Source organism: Heterodontus francisci, chromosome 18, assembly GCF_036365525.1.
Source record: "Heterodontus francisci isolate sHetFra1 chromosome 18, sHetFra1.hap1, whole genome shotgun sequence".
Taxonomy (NCBI): Eukaryota; Metazoa; Chordata; class Chondrichthyes; order Heterodontiformes; family Heterodontidae; genus Heterodontus; species Heterodontus francisci.
In genome coordinates, this window is record NC_090388.1 from 23,760,862 (window position 1) to 23,784,556 (window position 23,695).

Below are 23,695 nucleotides of genomic sequence, written 5' to 3' on the forward strand. Positions count from 1 at the left end.
TATTTTGCAGGTTCCTGGCCTTTAATTGTTCTGAGGAGGCAGGACTTCCACCCGCTTGAGGCAGGAGGTCCCGCCTAATACAGCTGCCGGCCAATCAGTGGGCCGGCTGCTCTTAGTCCCAGCAGCGCCACCAGGAGTGGTGGTCACTGCTGGGACTGCAGCCCAGCCTACAGAAGACGATGTCGGGGGATGCCAGAACCAAGCTTAAGTTTTTGTTGCCTCACCAGGGGTGATCAGTCGGGCCCCGGCAAGGCAAGGATGGTCAATTGGGGGGACGGGGGGTGCATTGTGTGTTGCAGGTGGTTGGGGCAGTAGGGGTGGCCCTCCATTGGGCACAGGGAAAAAAAGGCAGCGTTTTTTAATCAAAAGTGTTTTGTGTGATTTGATTGGGTCATCTTCTGTGTCTCTTTATTTGTGGTTCACTTAAGTGGTCATTCAGTAATGGTTGTTTTTAGAAGTCTGTAGTAGTTTCTCATTGGTAATTTTGTAGCCCTCTGCTTACTTTTGATTTGCACATTACCAACCTCTTCAATCTGTTGCTTTCCTTTGAGACAGCAAAGTGTGATGTTACAGGAAATGTATGCCGATGCAGGACTTTCACAACTCTAGTCCCAGTCTATCCACAGACAAGCTGGTTGGGTGTAACTGACAAGCTTGATACAATGAAAAAAGCAGAAAGTTAATGTTTAGTGACATGGAATTGAGAAATTCAGATTGTGTCCATTATTCCAATCTCCAGTTCACAACCAAAGCTGCATTCCCAATCTCAGCCATTCTGCATATGGAGGCATCAGGCAGGAGAGGAAAATCACATCAGATTGCCCCATTGAGCCACTGTTATGCACCTCCTTGGGTCAGACACAATGGCAAAGGCAGCAGTCTATGCTCACTGCACCCAATAAGAGCTGCAGGGACCTTGTAAAAAGGAAATGGAATACGAGGGTTGGGGGTTCTGGAAAAAGTGTTCACAAGAATGGTCAATTTAAAATTGTTCTCTTCCCAATTAAATAGTTCAGAGACTAATCCACAATACATGCAAGAGTTTACGATTGCATTGGTTTAAAAGCCTGGCAGAAATAGAAAACTTAACCAAAACTTAACTTGCAATCCTGTGACAGAATATTTCCTGCACCTGGAAAAATAGCAACACTTCTTTAAAAAAAAAGGACATAAAGTTATTCAATTAGTGAGAAAATGGAGATTAAACGCTTGGCAACATTGCCTACAGATTTACATTTTAACTAGATGATGCATTACACTGCTTCCTGTGGGGCAAATAATAAAAGATTAGATCTCAGAATTTCATTCTAATCAGGTAGTAAGACAGAAACAGAAACTCTATTTGGTTTAAGAAGCGAGACGGTGATTTACAGACAGAGGCTAACCAATGGAAAACTGTGCTATACTCAGTTAATTTCATGTGCAAGAAGGCCTACCAAGCAACAAATTTACAAGGCTAACATACCCAAGTGGAATAAATTATTCCTAAATTCATTTTCTTTTTTAGTTAATTGGTGTGGCTTAATTTTATTTAAAGAGATTTTTTTAAGTTCAGTTTGAAGGGCTGCGAGTGTGCACCAACATATAAACTGTGTCTCCTGAAGCATTATACTTACAGGGCCAAGCCAACCCCAACTATCACTGTCAAGAATGAATTATGCAGCTGGCATTAGTTGCAATTTTTTTGTTGGCAGAAATGGGAACATTGGTACCAGTGAAAGCAATAACATTATTTTCCATCTGGCAGTAGTGATATAGCTTACCATCAATATGTTTCTGATTTTATATCACCTTCGAGTGCCAACAGTTGGAAGAGTTTGCCAGGTCTCAATGGAAAGGCGGGTGGTTGTTAAGAGGGTGGGGTAGTGGTATCGCTGATCAGTTAATTAATTTTCCACTCTCTCTTTCTAGGCACTTGTGGTGGTAGACAAAGCCATATTAAATAAAAACTAGGCTTTTCTCAACCACAACTTGAGAACTTCTTGAGTCTTTTGAAAACCATTACTAACTAGAGTTCTTCTTTAGGGGCATCAGATTACAACCATGCATAGGAGACTTTTTTTTCTCTCTAAAACTATTTCTTGATCGCCATTAAATATCCCCCGCCTGAAGATGTGCATGAGTGGGTGTTCTCTGCTGATAGGATTGCTCCCAGTTGTGATCTCTCCCGGTTAGACTACCTGCTGACCCTCACCTGTTAAGCTCATGTTAAGACACTTTTTAATCAGAATACAAATGACAGAAAGTATCTTTCCCCCTTCCCATCCTCTATCCTCCTCCATCCCCACCCTCAGCTTTCACTTAGAAGACTGTGCACAGTTCTGGTCTCAATATTACCAAAAGGATACAGGAGCACTGGACAATTTTGAAGTACGCTATAGCAGCCAACACAGCCAGAAATAGGCCCAAAGACGTCTAGCAGTTTAAAATGACTAACCAGGTATTTTACCTAACAGCAGCTTTAAACCCCTTTAAATAACTCTCAGTCTCTCCCCAATTGATTCTGCCCAGGCTTTGTGGCAGGGTTTTAGAATGGATGAATTTCAATGCCAAGGCGGTTGAAAATGGCATTCGCATTCTGCAACAGGTACAGGACCCTCATTTACATATATATGTAACAGATTTTCACTGGTTTTGGGTGAGGATGCTGGGTGACTAAAACATGTCCAACTCCCAATGGCATCAGACACACTTCCAGCACAGACACTGGACGAGCAAGATCCACACCTTTTTGGAGGCCTGGGGCTGAATTTTGAAATGCCAGTGAATGTGCGAGTGAGTGCGTGGCAATTTGAAAATCGCGTTCTTGGAAGTTGGCACTGGGTCCTGCCGCTTCCAGAAGCAATTTTTAAAGGGATGCTGGGAGGCGGGGAACAGGAAGCCTGCACGCCTCCATTTAATTGGCTGGTGAGCTCATTGAGGAGCTCATTGAAAGGCTTGTCAGGAACAGTTTTTAAGTTTCAATAGAGGGCACGGGGAAAACACCATGTCTGGGACAGGGAAAGCTGTAGAAGTTGTGAACACCGCGGGAGTGCCTTTCAGGTCAAATAAACAGACAAATGACAGGTTTTCTTGTACGTTAAAAAGAGATAACTATTTATTTTTACACAATTCCCAAAATGGTTGCATCCTTACCCACACACATTCACAAGAATAGATATAAAGAAAAGGGTAAGTAGTTTAAAGTCCAAAGTGAGGTAAGTGTTCATGGTAAACCTGTTGAATCTTTGCAGGAGGACAGTCTCTTTTAAAGATGCAGGCCTGGGTGTTTGTAGTCTTGAACTTGTTGAAGTGTTGTAGAGTTCTAGCTGACACCAATAGTAAAGTCATAGAAATACAATGTGGTGTAATTTTTCTCAACTGTAAAGCAGATTTATGGAAAGTTGCATAAACAATCCCCATATTTAAGTTCACTAAGTTTATTGCACTGTTTAGGAATGTATGTGTAAATTCATACAGTTGGAGGCATCTCATTCATAATCTTTATATATCTATCCACATACAGTGACCTTGGCTGGAACAAAATTACATTTATTCATCAAGAATCATTTCTTTCTTCACCATCCTTAATCAAACTGTAAGTCTCCATGTTCCATATATTTCACTAGCTATAAATAATTTGGAACAATGTTAAGATGTATAATTATATTTCCACCTAAATTTTAGCATTAATTTAATGCTGTAAATTAGGAAGCTATCGCTCAATTCAATTGCTATATTTTCATAGGATTAGGGCACTGATTTTAAATTTATCACATTTAAATCTTGATCAAACTTGTGATATGCCAGAGGTGATTTTGAATCTCTGTTGAGCTATGCCTTCTTGTATGGTGGATTTTCAACCCTTTTTATTATAGTTTAGTTTAGTTTAGAGATACAGCACTGAAACAGGCCCTTCGGCCCACCGAGTCTGTGCCGACCATCAACCACCCATTTATACTAATCCCATATTCCTACCACATCCCCACCTGTCCCTATATTTCCCTACCACCTACCTATACTAGGGGCAATTTATAATGGCCAATTTACCTACCAACCTGCAAGTCTTTTGGCTGTGGGAGGAAACCGGAGCAGCCGGAGAAAACCCATGCAGACACAGGGAGAACTTGCAAACTCCACACAGGCAGTACCCAGAATTGAACCCAGGTCGCTGGAGCTGTGAGGCTGCGGTGCTAACCACTGCGCCACTGTGCCGCCCCCCCCTCTATTGAGCCTTCTAGATGGCTGTGAAAAAAACATTTAATTCCAGGAGCTTGGCTCCTGAGCTGATTGCTAACAGATACACTGTTGAATCAGTTTTCCATAGACCCACAGTAGGTTTACAAGGGAGAATTTTATGGGTCCTCAATCCTGGCAGAGAGCTTTGTTTGCGAGAACAGCATATCAGAAATTCGGGCACTTCACTGAATGATTTTTCAACAATGGTTGGAAAATCCTGGGCAGTTCATGCTAAAATTTCCAATAGGTGCTCCTATTGAGCAAGACTCCCCTGTATTTGGACAATGATCCACACAGATCCAGGTAAAACCAAGACTACACATCTTCTGCAGTCTACGGAATTAATAACACAAACGCTGCAAATCAGCTCAGTTGGCAGGTTTCCAGAATCTGAATGAAAGGAGACCAATAAAAGGCAGCTTATACAACATAAGAACTTACCTAGTCACTCTATGATGTGCAGACTTAGGTGTATGTTATTTTCTCTTCTGCTGCCTTATCAATCGTTTGGCAATATTACTTGGACAATAAATTGCTGGCAGTTTCAGGCTACTTGAAATTTTCTTTGCACTTATTTCCCAGTTTACTATATTTCCTCAATCATGTCACATACAGGAAATGCTGGAGTTATGATACAGCAGATGTTACTCCCAAAGTTTAATACACAAATTTGTAATTGATTCACTTACTAAAAATAATTTCATGCAGTGACCTCACCTACAACCTTCTGTCGTCTCTTCCTGTGTCTGGACTAAGTGGATTAACACATCTAAAAATAACAGGCAATCAAGCTCTACAAGATTTATTGCCAATAGAAAGTCTCCATAACTTGAGGTAAGGACACATATAGACTCCTTATTTCCACTTTATTCTTAGTTACCAAGAGATGGTTTTACAATAGAAGTAATTTAAGAAAGGTTGTGGCTCATTATGCAAGAATTGACTAGATGTGTGTGTATTGTTGTACTAGTATATGAGATCATATACAGGAACAGAAGGAGCCGTGATGAAATAAAAAGTGAAATGGAAGAATTATGAATTTTAAAAGTCAATTGTTGAACAAAATCACAAGAACATGGATACTTGTACCACAGTCAAAATGGAGTAATGGTCACATGAACCTCCTGTACTGGAAGTCAACAAACCTGTCTGCAAAGATGGAACTCATTAACCTCATCTGAAATAGCTCTGGGGAGAACCCCTTTGAAATTGAAAGGATCACTTTGCATATTAATGACTTATTGACATGAATGAACTAACAAAAAATTCTGGAGACAGACTGAATTACAGCCCAAACCAAAATGATTAGGTGTGAACTAGCACCGTATTAACAGAATGATGTCTGAATGGGGACCAATCGATAGCCATGGTTTCCACATCCTGGTCCATTGTGTGGTCACAACAGGCGAGAGGGCCATGTGTCTCCTACCAGAAACTCTAATGTGATGGATTTTTACCTTAAAAAGGTAGCCCTCTGGAGAGAGAGGAGAAATCAAGCCAACACCTTCTGAAAGCAGTCCAGCCAGATGCAGTGCAAGAGATCCAGCTAAGCATAAAGAACCCTGCAAAACAATAAATGAACAACCACTACAGCAGGGATATCACAAAGTGACTTTAAGACTCCATCTGTGAAGGTAATAAAATCCACACCACCAGCTTTGTGCCGAGTTGTAACCACTAGAACTCTACAACACTTCAACAAGTTCAAGACTACAAACACCCAGGCCTGCATCTTTAAAAGAGACTGTCCTCCTGCAAAGATTCAACAGGTTTACCATGAACACTTACCTCACTTTGGACTTTAAACTACTTACCCTTTTCTTTATATCTATTCTTGTGAATGTGTGTGGGTAAGGATGCAACCATTTTGGGAATTGTGTAAAAATAAATAGTTATCTCTTTTTAACGTACAAGAAAACCTGTCATTTGTCTGTTTATTTGACCTGAAAGGCACTCAGGGGCAAATGTATTATTTTTAACAAAACACAATTGTGGTCAGTTGGGAGGTGAACAATGGGAACTACCCGCACCCCTTTATACCTATCCATTACAAATTCAAGGCTCGAAGCCGAGATTCTTGAACAATCAGATTAAACAAGAGATTTGGAAATGGGAGGAAAATTGACCTCTAAAACTGGAAAATTGAACAAACAGGTTTTCTCGTATCCTTCTTCTCTACGGTGCTAGAAACTAAAAGACATGACCACATTTAATGCTGAAGAGTTTGTAGAGCAGAGAGGTATATCCCATGGTAAGTTAAATCAATTAAGCATTGAAGGTTTAAAAGCTGTAGCTGCCCATGTGGGAGTCCCTTTCAAACAAAAAACAGAGAAACCTGAAATAGTGAAGAATTTAGCTAGCCATTTTAATCTTGCCCCTGAATCAGAGGAAACAGGCATGGAACCTGAAATGGATAAAATTACAACAGCTAAGATTCATGTGGAAAGGGACCTTGCTGTGTGAAAATTGGAATTGGAGTTTGCGTTGCGAATGAAACAAGAGGCAGTGGAAACAGAGATGCAGAGAGAAAAAGCAAGAAATTTTCAGTTAGAAAGGCTGCAAGCACAAGGTGAGAATGCCACCAGCCACTCAAACCTTATTCCCAATTTGGAGCAAAACTTTGATGTTTTGAGACACAATTGGTACCAAAGTTTAATGAGGAAGAGGTCAAGTCTGATTTTATATCCTCTGAGAAAATAGCTAACATGCTAAACTGGCCAAAAGCATATTGGACCCTCCTCTTACCAAGCAAATTGGTGGATCGAGCTTGTGAAGCTCAGTCCAGGTTATCAGCAGAAAGTTACCTCAATTATGAACAGACTAAAACTGCAATATTAAATGCATATGAGTTAGTTCCTGAAGCCTATCCGCAACTTTAAAAGGGACTGTCCTGCTATGAAGATTCAACAGGTTTACCATAAACCATGCATACTTACCTCACTTTGGAGTTTAAACTACCTGCCCTTTTCTGTCTATCAATCTATTCTTGTGTATGTGTTTGTGAGTGAATGTGTGTGTGGGTTAGGTTGTGACCATTTCTGGAATTGTCTAACAATAGTTCTTTTTTTCAAACCTAGGAGTAAACCTGTCATTTGTCTGTTTATTTGACCCAATGGATACTCGGGCGCTCATGCATTATTTTTAGCAAAACACGATTGCGGTCATTTGTGAGGTGAACAGTCCATAACTATATATATGAAAACAATGTGTAATAACAGCTCTATAAAAGCCAAATAACTATTCACATATTTTCAAAGTGTACTGTAAAAATTCAATTATCCAGAGTAAATAAAAAACAAGACTTCTGCAGTGATTTTTTTGGTATTGTCAGTCCTATACTTTAATGCGTTTATGTTTAAATTTACAGGGTGCTAGAAATGCCATATGCTTACCAATGTTGTGCATATGGATCTTGTGAAAATTCTTACAAACTTAAAAATCAGTGGGAGAAAGTTGAGAACAGCAGTGATGATGAAGCTCATAAACGGGATGCTGGAATGTTGTCTGGTCAAGGTAATGGCTGTCGCCATTCATTCTACTTGCTATTTAATTGATACAAGTTAAATCTAATGTTCTGAAATTTAGCTGCAAAGTATTGTATTTAAGTTCATCGTAACCATTCTAGCAGCAAAATTGAAAGCACACAGTTATAACTTTTTCATTTGTCTCCGAGGAATAAATAAAGACATTTCCGTGATATCATACAATTTACTATATTCTAATGCTAAGAATTAGCCCTACTGATTATGCATTCTCTAAAAAACAGAGACAATTACAGCAGCGGAGCATATTTGAGGAGGCTGTTGGGGGCAAGAAACTTGTAAGCTAATCTAAGAAAGAAGCATTAAGTTATTTATATTGTTACTATTTTTATTCCCTGTTAACGAAAAAAAGTCCAACTACTGAATGTTTTTGCATGCAAGCCAAAATTAACATAATGCATAACTGACTGAATTATATGCAATGTACAGATGATCAGGACCTAGATGATTTGCTAATAGACTTTGAAGAAGATTCTAAAGTCCATCATTCTGTCCAGTGCACTCCAACTCCAGGTAAGTTAAAAAGAATAAACAATTATTTTGTAATATTTTTTAAAAGATTCAAGTCCTGGCTCCCTCAATGACACCACACTGAGCAGCTGATCACAGAGACCAGGATGGACTAGATTTGATCCCTAGCCTAAACTAAGTCATCCTGGCCATCCTGGTAGTTGGAGCAGGACAATTAACCTCAGTACCACTGGGATTAGAGAATGAAAACTCAGCATGGTTCTCACTTCCCACACAAACACTTAATTAGCAAAATCTTCAAATTAACAAAAGGTAAACTTTGATCATGCTTTGACATCAGTGCTATGTGTAGTGGGCATGTGGATAGAGTATTGGAGGCAAATACCCTAGATACAGTTAAATGTTGAGAACGAGTGAGCTAAGACAAGTCTAAATGTTCTGCCTCATCCTCATCCATTTTGTGATTTTTCAATATAATTTGATGTTTTTGATATGGTTGACCACACCATCCTCCTCCAATGCTTCTCCACTGTCATTCAGCTGCGTGAGACTACATGTGCTTGGTTTCATCCTCATCTATCTAATCATAGCCAGAGTATCACTTGCAATGGCTTCTCTTCCTGCTCTCGCATCATTACCTCTGGTGTCTCCCAAGGATTGATCCTTGGCTCCCTCCTATTTCTCATCCACATGCTGCCCCTCGGTGACATAATCCGAAAGCAGTGTTAGTTTTCACATATAAGCTGGCAACAGCCAGTTGTACCTCACCACCACCTCTCTCCACTTCTCCACTGTTGCTAAATTATCAGACTGCTTATCAGACTCCAGTACTGTATGAGTAGAAATTTCCTCCAATTGAATTTTGGAAAGACTGAAGCCATTGTCTTTGATCCCCGCCACAAACTCCATTCCCCAACTATCAATGCCATCCCTCTCCCTGGCACTGTTTGAGACAAAATCAGACTGTTCGCAACATTGGTGTCATATTTTACCCAAAATGAGCTTCCAACCACATATCCAGACCATCACTAAGACACCCCATTTCCACCTCCATAACATTGCCCAATTTCGCCCATGCCTCAGCTCGTCTGCTGCTGAAACCCTCATTCATGCCTTTGTTACCTCTAGACGTGACTATTCCAATGCATTCCTGGCTGCCCTCCCATATTCTACTCTCTGTAAACTTAAGGTCTTCCAAAACTCTGCTGCCTATGCCCTTACTCACACCAAGTCCCATTCACCCATCACCCCTGTGCTCACTGACCTACAATTGGTTCCCAGTCAAGCAACTCCTCAATTTTAAAATTCTCATTCTTGCTTTCAAATCCCTCCATGGCCTTGTCCCTACCTATTTCAGTAATCTCTTCCAGCCCCCTTAACCTTCCGAGATATCTGCGCTTATCTAATTCTGGCCTCTTGCGCATCCCTGATTTTAATTGCTCCACCATTGGTAGCCATGGTTTCAGCTGCCTAGGCCTGAAGCTCTGGAATTCGCTCCCTAAACCTCTCTGAATCTCTACCTCTTTCTTAAAGACGCTCCTTAAAATTTACCTCTTTGACCAAGCTTTTGGCTATCTGCCCTAATAGCACTTTATGGGTTCGGTGTCAAATTTTGCTTTACAATGTGCCTGTGAAGTGCCTTGGGCTGTTTTGTTATGTTAAAGGCACTAAAGAATATAAGTTGTTGTTTTATTTAACAAATATGCTCAACATTCTAATCTGACTCAGTATACCTCATCTTACATTGAGTTTGGAAAAAGTAGGAATGATTTAACTAGATTTGAAAAAATCAATTTAGCTTTATTGGATTGATTCAATTCAAATACAAAATGGGCTTTTAAAAAGATAAATAAAATGTTGAATAGTTACCATTTATTAAAAGGCTTTCCCCATCAGAATTAAATTTCAGTGGGGTAATTTTGATTTTGTGCTATAGTATAAAACTGGTGATGGTGAATTGCAGCCCATTTTAAACCTTTACCAAATTTTATTTCCATTGACTGCAAATGGACAAGATGTAAAATTGGCTGCCGATTCGCTAACACCTGCTTTACTTTATCGCACAAGGGGCTGAATTTTATAAGCCCGCCGCTCGTTTAAATAGCCGGGGTGGGCCGGCCCCGCAATTACTGATGCCATTGTTAAAGGGCTGTCAGCCCGACTGGGAAATTTAAGTATTTAATGAAACATTTAAAGGAAAGAAAATAAATACATTTCTTTTGCCCTTCTACCACCACCCCCCCCCCCAATATCAATTAAATTAATTATTTGCCCTTCACCCCCAAAAAACACAACTTCACAACCTGACCTTCCCCCCCCCACCCCCAACAACTATAACCCTTCCTACCATCCCCCACACCCGTGATGTTCATTTGACCCTCCCCACCCACCCCCCCCCGCCCCCAACACCCCCACACACTGATAAACTTACTTCCTCCCCCCTCCCCACCGGTGTTGCACCTCATTTCCCTGGACAGGGATCTGAAGGCACGGTAGTGCCGGCCGTGGGGATGAAGATCGTCATGGCATTTCAGGAGGTGACAGGAAAGTAATTAATGCAGGTAAGTAAATGTATTTGAATATTTAAATTATGGTCCCGTCACCGAGCGGCGGGGTGGGGGGGGGTGGGTGGGCTGCCACAAGGCCTTGCCACCACCGGCAATATTGGGACGGGCCCTGCCGGCGTCGAGGTCCGTGGCAGGCCTGTTCCAGGGCAATCTTCATGCCTACCCTCCGCCATGGATCCCAACATTGAGGCTTCTATAATGTCCAGCCCAAAGTCAAGATTACCCCCACAATGTGGATTTTCCTTGGTAAAATAGTAACATGTTCACATAATTAATTAAGTTATTCTTAATTTTAGGACCGTTCAAGCCTTGCGATCACCTGTTTGGCAGCTGGATGATACGTCTTGGTGTGTGGACTATTGTTTTGCTCTCTCTTGTCTGCAATGGTTTGGTCACCACAACAGTTTTTGGATCTCCAGCATTTATTTCCCCACCAAAACTTTTAATAGGCCTGATGTCACTTGTTAACACTCTAATTGGGGTTTATAGTGGTATTTTGGCAATTGTAGATCTATGGACATTAGGCAGATTTGCAAAATATGGAGCATGGTGGGAGAATGGAATTGGCTGTCAAGTTGCAGGTTTTCTCTCAGTTTTTGCTTCAGAGATGTCCATTTTCTTACTTACAGTTGCAACAGTTGAACGCAGTCTATCCACAAAATGTGATATAAAACAAGGGAAAACTCTGAGTAGCATCAAGATTGCAGCTACCTTCTGTGTGATTCTGGCATCCACAATAGCAATGCTTCCATTGTTCCACATTGGAGATTATGGGATTTCTCCACTCTGCTTTCCTTTACCCTTTGGGGAACCATCCACTTTAGGCTTTCTTGTGGCTTTAGTCTTGCTGAATTCTCTTTGCTTCCTTGTGATGACAATAACCTACACAAAGCTTTACTGCGGTTTGGAAAAGGGAGACTTGCACAGCCTGTGGGACTGCTCAATGGTAAAACATGTTGCCTGGTTGCTCTTCACTAATTGTATTCTGTATTGCCCTGTGGCTTTCCTGTCATTTTCTTCCTTGCTGAACCTCACGGTTATTAGCCCAGAAGTAATCAAGTCGATACTTCTACTGATTCTACCATTGCCAGGATGCCTCAATCCCTTGCTTTACATTCTTTTTAACCCACATTTCAAGGATGATCTAGGACTTCTGAGAAAGCATGGACGATTATGGAGGAGATCAAAGCAGAGAAGCATGTCCTCTATAAATTCAGAAGATGTAGAAAAACAGTCATGCGATTCTACTCAAGAACTGGTGACACACCCAGGCAGCAGCACTGCCGCTGGCACATCCTGTAACTCAGTAAACAATACTTCCGCACCATCCACTTACCAGATGATGGAAACCTGACAACAGTCATCATTAACTTTAGTTCACTATCATGACATTGTAATGGTAAAGGACCAAGAAAATAATTCACACAAGATTAAATTGGTTTGCTTCAAGTAGTTCTAAATAATTTTTTTTAAACTGGCACATATTTATGCATGTACCCTTCCCACCAAAACATTTAAAATGCAAAGGATGTGGCAGAGAGATCAAGTTATGTGAAAAAACTTTATGGACCAGAAGATCCAAGTAATACTTTTCTTCATTATTCCAGAAAGTTCCTCAGAATGACATGTTGACATAGTGATCACTGCAATTACTTAATCAATAAAACCTTTATAATTAAACATTTCATTTGAAATTTAAGTTCACAGATGACAGGTTTGACAATGTTATCAGCATATACACAGTAGTTTCAAAACCTAATGCACAGTCTCTTGCAATAGCTAATAGTTCCCTTCATGTTGCTTATCTCACAGATGATTTTATTTTGAACATAGGTGGCATTATTGCCATGATGACCTTATCCCAGAATACCCTTAAACTCCATTCAAATGCCATATAATGTCTCTCAGATCCTGGCTACATTTGGTTTCTAATGTAAAGATAGCTGTAGATTTATTGCATATAGCCATCTTCCATTTAAATTTGTTATAACTGATTTATCTAATTATTTTTTAACATTCTATTAATTTATAAGAAAAAAATTCTAATACTGAAGACTTCTCGATTGACACACGAAGTATAACCATTCAACGTTCCTTCCAAACGGTATGTATATGACAGAGGGATAGACTTCACCTGCAACAGACCATGAGTATTGTGCCTGATGTGCACCTTCATTTCCTCTTTCCCCTTTGCCCAATAGCTGAAGTGCCTGTGCCCTACCTTTAAATTCATAAATGATCTGGCGCCACTAGGCACAGTAAACCAAAGCATGTCCACATGCACTTATGATTTAATAAATTTCTGAAAACGTATTGCATTAAAAACATCTGAAAACAGACCATTTTAAAGGGACATATCTGAACATCCATTTAGTGTTTTTAATGTGTCAAAGTGCTAAACTCACCACACCATTCTTTCAGTGATATCTTTTTACACATGATCCATAGGGACAGGGAATGTAAATCCAGGCTTTAACTCACTGCAGTGTTGTGACCAGGTGAGAAAGAGGTCTAGGGTTCCCTTTCAGCCTTCACCTAGTCTTACCGTAACAGGGTTTAATTTTAAACACTCCAACTCCCCCTTGGTGAATCCTTGTTCACCACTTTCCAATTATAAAGCAAAGAAACCAACACAAACAGGCTTTCTTAGGTTTAAAGAAGAAAAGTTGGAATTTATTAAACTTAAACTCTAATTCGGTTGACACTTACAGATACACGACACACCCATGCTAGCATACATATGCAATATACACATGCAAATAGAGACAGAAAAGAGCAGAAGAAAAATAAAGTGGAAAAGTTTGAGGCAATACCTGAAGAGCTGTTGTTACGATTCTTCGAGCTCACTGTAGAGTCTTTGATTTTAGGTAGATCTTGCTTTTTGTTGGGGCCCAGTATTCTTCTTAAACCTTGTTCGCTGAAGGAGACTTTTCTCTCTTGGGGTTCATGTGTCTTCAGTGGATTCAGAGGCTTGTGAGAAAGAGATGGAAGCAGAAAGGAGAGAGATTTTCTCAGTCCAGGAGCAAACAGCTTTCTGCCCAAACTGTACAAATTCAAAAAAACTCAGATTGCCCAGCAGGTTAGTCATGTGACTAGCTGGTTTGACCATGTCCATTTGTGTATTTGGCCACCATAGCAGTGAACCTGGAATGCGAGCTCCCCCACCTTCAACGTTTGGTGATCAAAAATCCATAGTGGGTTGAATGCGTCAGGAAATGGCTGCTTTGTCCTTTCAAACACTGTCTGTTAATATGCAAATCTCTTTTCCAGCCATGGCTGATCTGTTTAACAAGTCCTTTCTTCACTCCAGTAACAGTTTAAAATCAATGTTCATGACAAAATTAATGTGCCTTATTCTTGGCAGGTGCGGGGCTAGCATGACACCTCCACACCCAGCAGAATGAAATGTGATTTGAGAAAATTGCATTTCATTAAAAGGGTTGAGAGAAAAAACATGCATTTCTCTCATTCATTCCCATTCATTCATACATCCTAAAGCTTATGGCAGCCTGTCTTCTCTTGGTGCCAGTGCTGCTTCAATTGCCCCCTTTTTGGCAGCCCAATAAAAATGTGTTTCTTTTTTTGGGAAGTTTCTCTTCCATTTGCCCATTTCCATGGCTGCCTAGGGTCTTTGTTCCTGCTGAGGTAATTTTTAAAAAGAGACAGTAGTGGGCAGGTCTATGCTGAACACTCTTTCAGTGCTTTGCTGAGTCATGCAAATGCTTTTGACTTCAGGGGATGGGTGGTTTGCTTTTTTCCTGACTGTGGGGGAGGATTCTTTGCTAATCTCCTCTTTGTCCCAGAGGACACTCCTGTCTGCAGGTATTTGTGTAGACTCTACTGCACGCCCCCTTGGCACTTCGACTAGGTGAGGTATCACCCTCACAATTTCTCTGCCCCCTAGAGTTCTTTCTTTGTCTCTGGAGGTTCATGTAAATGCTGTTAGCAACTCTGGTGGGGTGCTTCTTAGTGTCTGCATTTACTTCGGATGATGTGGGGTCACATTTTTCACATTTTCCGGGGTAGGCTGACCAGACAGTAGGGGGTTTCCTCCCGGACTTCCTTTAACCTGCCCTCATGGTCACTTTTTCCCCTTCTCTGTCTAACCTTTTGCCAGCCTTGTGCCTGCTTATCCCTTACAGTTCTGCTGAAGGGTCCTCCTAACACCGGTACAGGACTCAGGGGTGCAGATTTCACTGTAGGTTGGGGTTTCCCCTCAAACTGGCACATTTGGCAACTCCTACAGTACTCCACCACATCTTTGAGGAGTTTTTGCCAGTCAAACTGCTGTCTTATGCGGCCTTTGGTCTTTCGGACACCAGCATGTATAGCCACTGTAGTCTCGTGGGCCCTTCTTAATATTTCTCTCCGGTGCCTCTGCAGCACCGCTAACTGGTGAACTACTGCCCACTCATTGCTCTCAGGGTCTGTGAGGAGAACTCCCATTTCCTCATCAGTTCCCCATTCTTTAAATAGTAGCGATCAGGGCCTCCCTCTGCTTCACTTTCAGACTGGGCAGCCTGTGCTAATTCTCGCAATACTGGGTCGGCTGGCTAAGCCTCAGCTAGGGAAAATCCATTTAATACTGGGTCTCCTAACTTTCCAAAGAAAGTCTCGGACAGGCAGACCTCATGGTCATCTGCCTGCAGTGCCAATGCAGTCTCCTCAGGGGGAGCTGGTTTGATCATGGCCTACCCATTACACATTCAGGGAAACTGCAGGGGTCCATCTCCCGCCACTGCCCTGTCTCTCTGACCTCCTGCAGTCTCTCTTTCACTACTGGGGGGCTACCACCTTCACCCCCGCCAGATCATTGCCTAGGAGCAGGTCAACCCCATCCACAGGCAAACTGGGAACAATACCTACGGTCACTGGTCCCAAAACAAGGTCGTACTCCAGGTGCACCCGGTGTACAGGTACACTGCCCTCCAATACCATTCACCATCGTTTGGTGTTCACTGCACTCGCTGGGGGAAAGGTCAGGCCTTTTCCCTGTAAAAGGAATCTAGTGGCCCGTGTCCCTGAGAATCACTGTAGGTTTGCTTGCCCCACTTGAGGGGTATGGGGTTACTCTCCCTTCAGACACAAAACCCTGATAACCCTCAGGAACCCTACTAACTTTTCCTGCACTTGCAGTGGTAAACTTCCTGGGTCTCACTCTTACTGCAGTTTAAGCCACAGCTTGTTCTGCTGTGCTTTCCATCAGCTTCACTTCTTCACTGAGTGGGTGTGGCCTGATTAACCCTACAGGTTTTCCCTTTAGTTTCCAGCAGTTAGCTCTTAAATGCCCTGCTTTATTACAATGGAAGCAAACAGGTCTACGGGTCTTGCTCTTGCTCACAGCACCTTCCTTTTTGGCTAGAGGATGGACCCTGTGTCTCCTGCATTCCTTTCTCTCCCAGGACTGCTTAGGCTCCTATCACCTTCCCACCCTTTGTCTCTTTTGGATTTGTGGGGCAACTAGGAAAGGTTCTCCCCTGGGAAACTGACTTATAAATTAAAGTAAACTCATCAGCCAGGACAGCCACTTGCCGGGCTCTCTGGGTCCGCTGCTCCTCTACATGGGTCTTTATGGAGAGTGGGAGAGAGTGTTTAAAATCCTCTAACAGAATTACTACTCTAAGACTCTCATAGCTGAGCTATACTTTAAGAGCCCTCAGCCACTGGTCAAAAGTCAGCTGCTTACTTCTTTGAAACTCCAGATAAGTTTGATCAGCTTAATTCTTGAAGGTTCTAAACTTTTGGCGATAGACTTTGGGTACGAATTCATCTGCCCCGAGGATAGCATTTTTGGTCAGTTCATAATTTGATGAACTTTCATCTCGCGACAGGGAATAGACCTGATGGGCTTTTCCAGTTAGCTTGCTTTGTAATAAAAGAGGCCAAGTCTCAGCTGGCCATTTTAACTGCCTTGCCACTTTCTCAAAGGACACAAAAAATACTTCTACATCCTCCTCATTGAATTTTGGAATTAGTTGAGCTAATAGCCTTGCCAAGTACAGTGATCCTACACTGCTCAGCCATTTTCCTCAACTCCTCCATAGACAGTGCTTTTAACTTATCCCAAGTTACTTCACCCTGGCTTGGAGAGCTATTAGCTTCAGTTGCTATTGTTAGTATTCAAGCACACACAACCACAAGAAAACCTGTATTGAAATCTTGCTCTTTTTTGCTTGGGAACAATTTGGCTTCTCACTTCCAATTTCTCTCATTTGTCTGTGGGTAGAATCCAGGACAGTAGCATCCAAATTTCTGTTATGACCAGGTGAAAAAGAGGTCTAGGGTTCCCTTTCAGCCTTCACCTGGTCTTACTGTAACAGGGTTTAATTTTAAACACACTGTGTTTTTAGCTCCCCCTTGATATATCCTTGTTCACCGCTTTCCAATTATAAGGCAAAGAAACAAGCACAAACAGGCTTTCTTAGGTTTAAAGAAGAAAAGTTGCAATTTATTAAACTTAAACTCTAATTCAGTTGGTGCCTACAGATACACAACACGCCCACGCTAGCATACATATGCAATATATATGCAAATAGAGACAGGAAAGAGCAGAAGAAAAATAAAGTGGAAAAGTTTGAGGCAATATCTGAAGAGTTGTTGTTATGGTTCTTTGAGCTCATTGTAGAGTCTTTGATTGTTGACAGATCTTGCTTTTCGTTGGGGCCCAGTATTCTTCTTAAACCTTGTTCGCTGTAGGAGATTTTTCTCTCTTGGGGTTCATGTGTTTTCAGTGGCTTCAGAGGCTTGTGAGAAAGAGATGGAAGCAGACAGGAGAGAGATCTTCTCAGTCCAGGAGCAAACAGCTTTCTGCCCAAGCTGTAGAAATTCAAAAAACTCAGGTTTCCCAGCAGGTTAGTCATGTGACTAGCTGGTTTGACCATGTCCATTTGTGTGTTCGGCCACTTTAGCTGTCAACCTGGAATGCGAGCTCCCCCACCTTCAACGTCTGGTGATCAAAAGTCCATTGTGGGTTGAATGTGTCAGGGAATGGCTGCTTCGTTCTTCCAAACACTGTCTGTTAATATGCAAATCTCTTTTCCAGCCATGGCTGATTTGGTTAACAAGTCCTTTCTTCACTCCATTAACAGTTTAAAATCAATGTTCATGACAAAATTAAAGTGCCTCATTTTTGGCAGGTGAGGGCCTAGCATGACAACAGCATGTTATTTCTTGATATTGCAAATTCAATTCTGCTTAGTTAATGAAGCTATTACTTCCTTTTTTGACAGCTCTATCATGAAAAGCTTCCTGCCTAAGATAAATGACCCATACAAATCACAGAATAGACTGCATTTTCATTCTAGTACTTACATAAATTATGTACATTTTGTGATTTATTTTGTTGAGAACAATATTTTAGTAAAGAGAACTGCACTTTTCCAAAACTAAATTTAAGTAGTTCAGCAATGGATATAAAGAAAGTGTTTGCAATAAATGTGTATTGAAAATTGTTTTGTAACAATAAATAAGACATATTCCTAAAAGACTTTCAACAGATTATCCTTACAAAATCCAGTCAGAGAAAAAACAAAAATCCAGAAGGTGTCTTAGAAATTAAAAGAATTATCAAAAACATTTGTAATTCCTGAAGTTTTTAAAAAAAAATCCAGATGTCTATAAAATATATGTACATTTCTGAAAATAAAAAAATGTATTTATTTCTGTTATAAGGACAAATACCAATTTTGTATCCATACGAGATATTCTTGTGTAATACTTTACCAGGATGAACAGAATCATAAGTTCAGCCCCTCCTGTTGAGTGTAACATTTTCTGTGCATTTTTAAAGTACTATACTGAGCAGAAATATATCACCATGAATTCATTTTTGGACTGTATATAATGTATGTAAACATTTAGCTGTAAATAGTTTGGCTGCTGGAATTTCTACTTCAGAGAGGAAATAAGAATATGTTAAAATAAATACTCACAATAAACATGTTTTATTACTGTTGTTCTTTAAATGGGCCATTGCTACATATATTTGTGTTTTTTTTCTATTCTGTTAGATACTATAACAGAGTGAAACTAGATGTAGCCACCGCTGGAGTCATGAATTTATGAATTTAAGCCTGATAGTTCCCGCGTGCACAAGAAGTCTTTTATAAATGACTCCAACATGGAAAGAGCAAGTCAGGTATAACTTGGGTGTCAAGCTTGGCTGAATGGTAGCACTCAGCTCTGAGTCAGAAGGTTGTGTGTTTGAGCCTTGTTCTGCAAGTTTGAGCATGTGAGCTGGGCCGGGACTTCAGATGGGATGTTAACCCAAGGTCCCTCTCGGGTATATGTAAAAGATCCCATAGCCCTATTTGAAGAACAGGGGAGTTGTCAATATTTACCCCGCCCAAATCAACATCACTAAAATGGATTATTTGGTCATTTAACTCATTGCTGTTTGTGAGCCCTTGCTGTGCACTTATTGATTGCAACATTTCCTTAAATGACAGCAGTGACTGCACTTTATTATTCGTTTCATGGGATTTGGGCGTTGCCCATTTCTAATTGCCCTCAAGAAGGTGGTGGTGAGCCGCCTTCTTGAACTGCTGCAGTCCATCTGGTGCAGGTTATACCCACATTGCTGTTATGGAGGGAGCTTCAGGATTTTGAGCCAGCAGCAGTGAAGGAACGGCAATATATTTCCAATTCAGGATGGTGTGCGGCTTGGAGGGGAACTTGCAGGTGGTGGTGTTCCAATGTATCTGCTGACCTTGCCCTTCTAGGTGGAAGAGGTCACGGGTTTGGAAGGTGCTGTCAAAGGAGTCGTGGTGAGTTGCTGCAGTGCATCTTGTATAAAGTACACACTGTTGCCACTGTGCGTCGGTGGTGGAGGGAGTGAATGTTTAAGGTGGTGGATGGGGTGCTGATTGAGGGCGTTGATTTTTCTTGGATGGGGTCGAGCTTCCCGAGTGTTGTTGGAGCTGCACTCATCCAGGCAAGTGGACAGTATTCCATCACACTCCTGACGTGTCTTGTAGATGGTGGTCAGGCTTTGGGGAGTCAGGAGGTAGGTTACTTGTCGCAGAATTCCCAGCTTCTGACCTGCTTTTATAGCCACGGTATTTATGTGGCTGCTCCAGTTCAGTTTCTGGTCAATAGCAACCCCCCCAGGATGGTGATAGTGAGGGATTTAGCAATGGTAATGCCATTGAATATCAGGTGGAGATGGGTAGATTCTCTCTTGTTGGAGATCATCATTGGCTGGCACTTGTGTGGTGCGAATGTTACTTGCCACTTATCAGCCCAAGCCTGAATGTTGTCCAGGTCTTGTTGCATGTGAACACAGACTGCTTCAGTATCTGAGGGGTTGTGAATGGTACTGAACATTGTGCAATCATCAGCGAACATGCCCACTTCTGACCTTATGATGGAGGGAAGGTCATTGATGGAGCAGCTGAAGATGATTGGGCCTAGGACACTACCCTAAGGAACTCCTGCAGCAATGCCCTGGGGCTGAGATGATTGGCCTCCAATAACCACAACCATCTTCCTTTGTGCTAGGTGTGACTCCAACCAGCGGAGAGTTTTTTCCCCGATTCCCATTGACTTCAGTTTAGCTAGGGCTCCTTGATACCACCCTCAGTCAAATGCTGCCTTGATATCAAGGGCAATCACTCCCACCTCACCTCGAGTTCAGCTCTTTTTTCTCTTCAAAAGTACTTGATTGTGAAGCTTTTTGAAATATCCAGAGGTCCTGAAAGGCACTATAGAAGTGCAAATTTTTAATGCGTACTCAAAAAAGGTAAAACTGAATAATAGTTTGCACTGCATGTTAACTTCTGAAAATAATGGACAGTCCTTGCTGCTGCCTCTACATGTGATAAATTGAGATTGGATGGGTTGAGCTCCAGTGAAGTTGCTCCAAGAGTCAAAGAGTCATTACCACACAGAAGGAGGCCATTCAGCCCAGAGTCCATGCCGGCTTTTGTGTAGAGCAATCCAATCAGTCCCATTCCCCTGCTTTATCCCATAGTCCTGTAAGTTTGTTTCCCTCAAGTGCCTGTCCAATTTCCCTCTGAAATAATTTACTGTCTCCGCTCCTACCACCCCTGTAGGCAGCAAATTCCAGGTCATTACCACTCACTGCACAAAAAAGTTCTTCCTCACATTCTCTTGCCCAAAATCATAAATCTGTGTCCCTTTGGGGAACCATCCACTTTAGTTCCCTAGTCCTTGTACCATGAGCTAATGGGAACAGCTTTTCTTTGTCTACCTTATCCAAACCTGTCAGAATCTTCTATACCGCTATCAAATCTCCCCCCAATCTCATTTGCGCCAAAGAGAACAACCCCAGCTTCTCCAACCTAATCTTGTAGCTAAAGTCCCTCATCCCTGGAACCAGTCTGGTAAATCCCCCCTGCACCGTCTCAAGAACTCTCACATCCTTCCTAAAGTGTGGTGACCAGAACTGGACACAATACTCTACTTGTGACCTAACCAGAGCTTTATAAAGGTTCAGCATGACGTTACTGCTTTTGTACTCAATATCTCTATTTATGAAGCCCAAGATCCTATACACTTTGCTAACTGCTCCCTCAGTATGTCCTTCCACCTTCAAAGATCTATGCACATGAGGCTCCAGGTCCCTTTTTCTCTGCACACTCTTTAGAACTGTGCTATTTAGCCTGTAGTGCCTCTCCCTATCCCTTCTGCCATAATGCATCAACTTACACTTCTCTGTATTAAATTCCATCTGCCACTTGTCTGGCCATTCTGCTAGTCTATTTATGGCCTATAACATTCGATTGGAATTATCCTCACTGCCTGCCACACCTCCAAGTCTTGTATTGGTAAATTTTGAAATTTTATTCTGTATGCCAAGACCCAAGTCATTTCAATATCTCAAAAAAGCAGTGGCCCTAGAACTGAGCCTTGCGGAACACTACCATCTCCCATCCTCCAGTATGAAAAACAACCAATTACCACAGCTCACTATTTTCTGTCCTTAAGCCAACTATTTTTTTTATCCAAGTTGAACCTGACCCTCCTAATCCATGAGCCTCAATGTTGTTAACCAGCCTTTTATAGGGTACCTTATCAAAGGCTTTCTTAAAATCTATATAGGCGACATCTATTGCTTTCCCTTTTTTTTAAGAGATACAGCACTGAAACAGGCCCTTCGGCCCACCGAGTCTGTGCCGACCATTAACCACCCATTTATACTAATCCTACACTAATCCCATATTCCTACCACATCCTCACCTGTCCCTATATTCCCCTACCTAATCTAGGGGCAATTTATAATGGCCAACTTACCTATCAACCTGCAAGTCTTTTGGCTTGTGGGAGGAAACCGGAGCACCCGGAGGAAACCTACGCAGACCCAGGGAGAACTTGCAAACTCCACACAGGCAGTACCCAGAATTGAACCCAGGTCGCTGGAGCTGTGAGGCTGCGGTACTAACCACTGCGCCACTCTCTCAATTGGATTAGTCAAGCACAATCTGCCTTTTACAAATCCATGCTGGCTCTCCCTAATTAACTTAAACCTCTTCAAATGCTTGTTGATTATCTCCTTGATCATTGTTTCTAAAACCTTACCCATCACTGATGTTAAATTGACTGCCCATAGTTACTCATAATGTTCTTACAACCTGTCTTGAATTAGGGTGCCACATTTGCCACTCTCCAATCCTCTGGCATCTCCCCCATATCCAGGGAAGATTGGGAGATTATGGCAAACCCTCCCACAATCACCACGCCCACTAAAGGCCTGCTCGGGTCTGCAAATGAGACCCGACCCGAGCTCGACAGAACCCCATCCAAGCCCCACCTGGCCCGAGTCCTTCCATTTATTTCCCGCGCCCGATCCAACCCGACCATCAGTTAACTTACCTTCTGTTTTTCACTTTGTTCCTTACCTGCACAAACTTAAAATAACTAACAAAACCACCTTTAAAGTCCGAAAAGTAAATTAACATTAAAGTCACTTACCTGAGGTTGTGAGAGAGTGTGTCCGATCCGACCTAACCCGAGCCCGAATGCCGGACCCGGAAGTGTGACCCGACCTGGCTCAAACCCGACACGTCGTCGGGTCCCGTTGGGTTCGGGTTGGGTAGCAGGCCTTTAACTCCCACTTTCTTTAGCAATCTGAGATGAAGGCCATCCAGACCAGGTGACTTATCCACTCTAAGCATAGCCAGCCTTTCCAGTACATCCTACCTCTCAATTTTCACTTCATACATTATCTTTATCATCTCTGCTTCTACCAATATTTTATCAGCATGCTCTTCCTTAGTAAACACTGATACAAAGTACTCATTAATTATTCTAGCCTTGCCCTTCACCCTCTTTGTCCCTAATAGCCCCCAACCCACCTCTTACTACCCACTTACTATTTATATGCCAGATGCTGATTTTTGTTTTCTCTTTTATGTTAACTGCTATTCTATTCTTATTCTCTCTTTGCCTGTCATATTTTCCTCTTCACTTCCCCTCTCAGCTTATTGTATTTGGCCTGTTTCTCGCTTGAAGAATTCACCTGACATGCATCATACACCCTCTTTTTTGGATTTTGCTTTGCCTCTTCAAGGAAATCTTTCCAAAACTACTACCACCCCACCTCCCTTTTTCCCTTTCCAATCTTTTCTGATTACTTTATATCCTTGAATATTAAGCGCCACTACATCATATTCCCACACAGCTATTGGTGCTTGTAGCTCACCAACCTTATGCACCACACTTTGTGCGTTTACATACATGTATTGTAAATCTGTCTGTATTCCTTGTAGTCCTTTTGATTCACCTCCCATCCAATATGGTACTATTTCCTTCTCTAGTACCTTCAAACACTCACATTCTTTTATGCACCTTATTCCTCTTTTCTACTTCTGTATGCTGGTGCCCAACCACACTTGTGAACCTCCTGCGAGGACATTGGTCCCAGTCCTGTTGAGGTGC

General features: G+C 41.8%; 1 protein-coding gene across 1 annotated transcript in view; it reads left to right on the forward strand.

Annotated features, from left to right (window-relative positions):
* The window catches only part of LOC137379339 (leucine-rich repeat-containing G-protein coupled receptor 5-like), a 131,746-nt gene extending 119,594 nt beyond the window's left edge, over positions 1–12,152 (forward strand). The window contains exons 14-18 of the mRNA XM_068050048.1: positions 3,506–3,577; positions 4,927–5,052; positions 7,586–7,731; positions 8,190–8,273; positions 11,095–12,152. Of these exons, the coding sequence (XP_067906149.1) occupies positions 3,506–3,577; positions 4,927–5,052; positions 7,586–7,731; positions 8,190–8,273; positions 11,095–12,152 (1,486 nt within the window). The remainder of the gene's footprint in view (positions 1–3,505; positions 3,578–4,926; positions 5,053–7,585; positions 7,732–8,189; positions 8,274–11,094) is intronic.
* Positions 12,153–23,695: the final 11,543 nt, after the last annotated feature.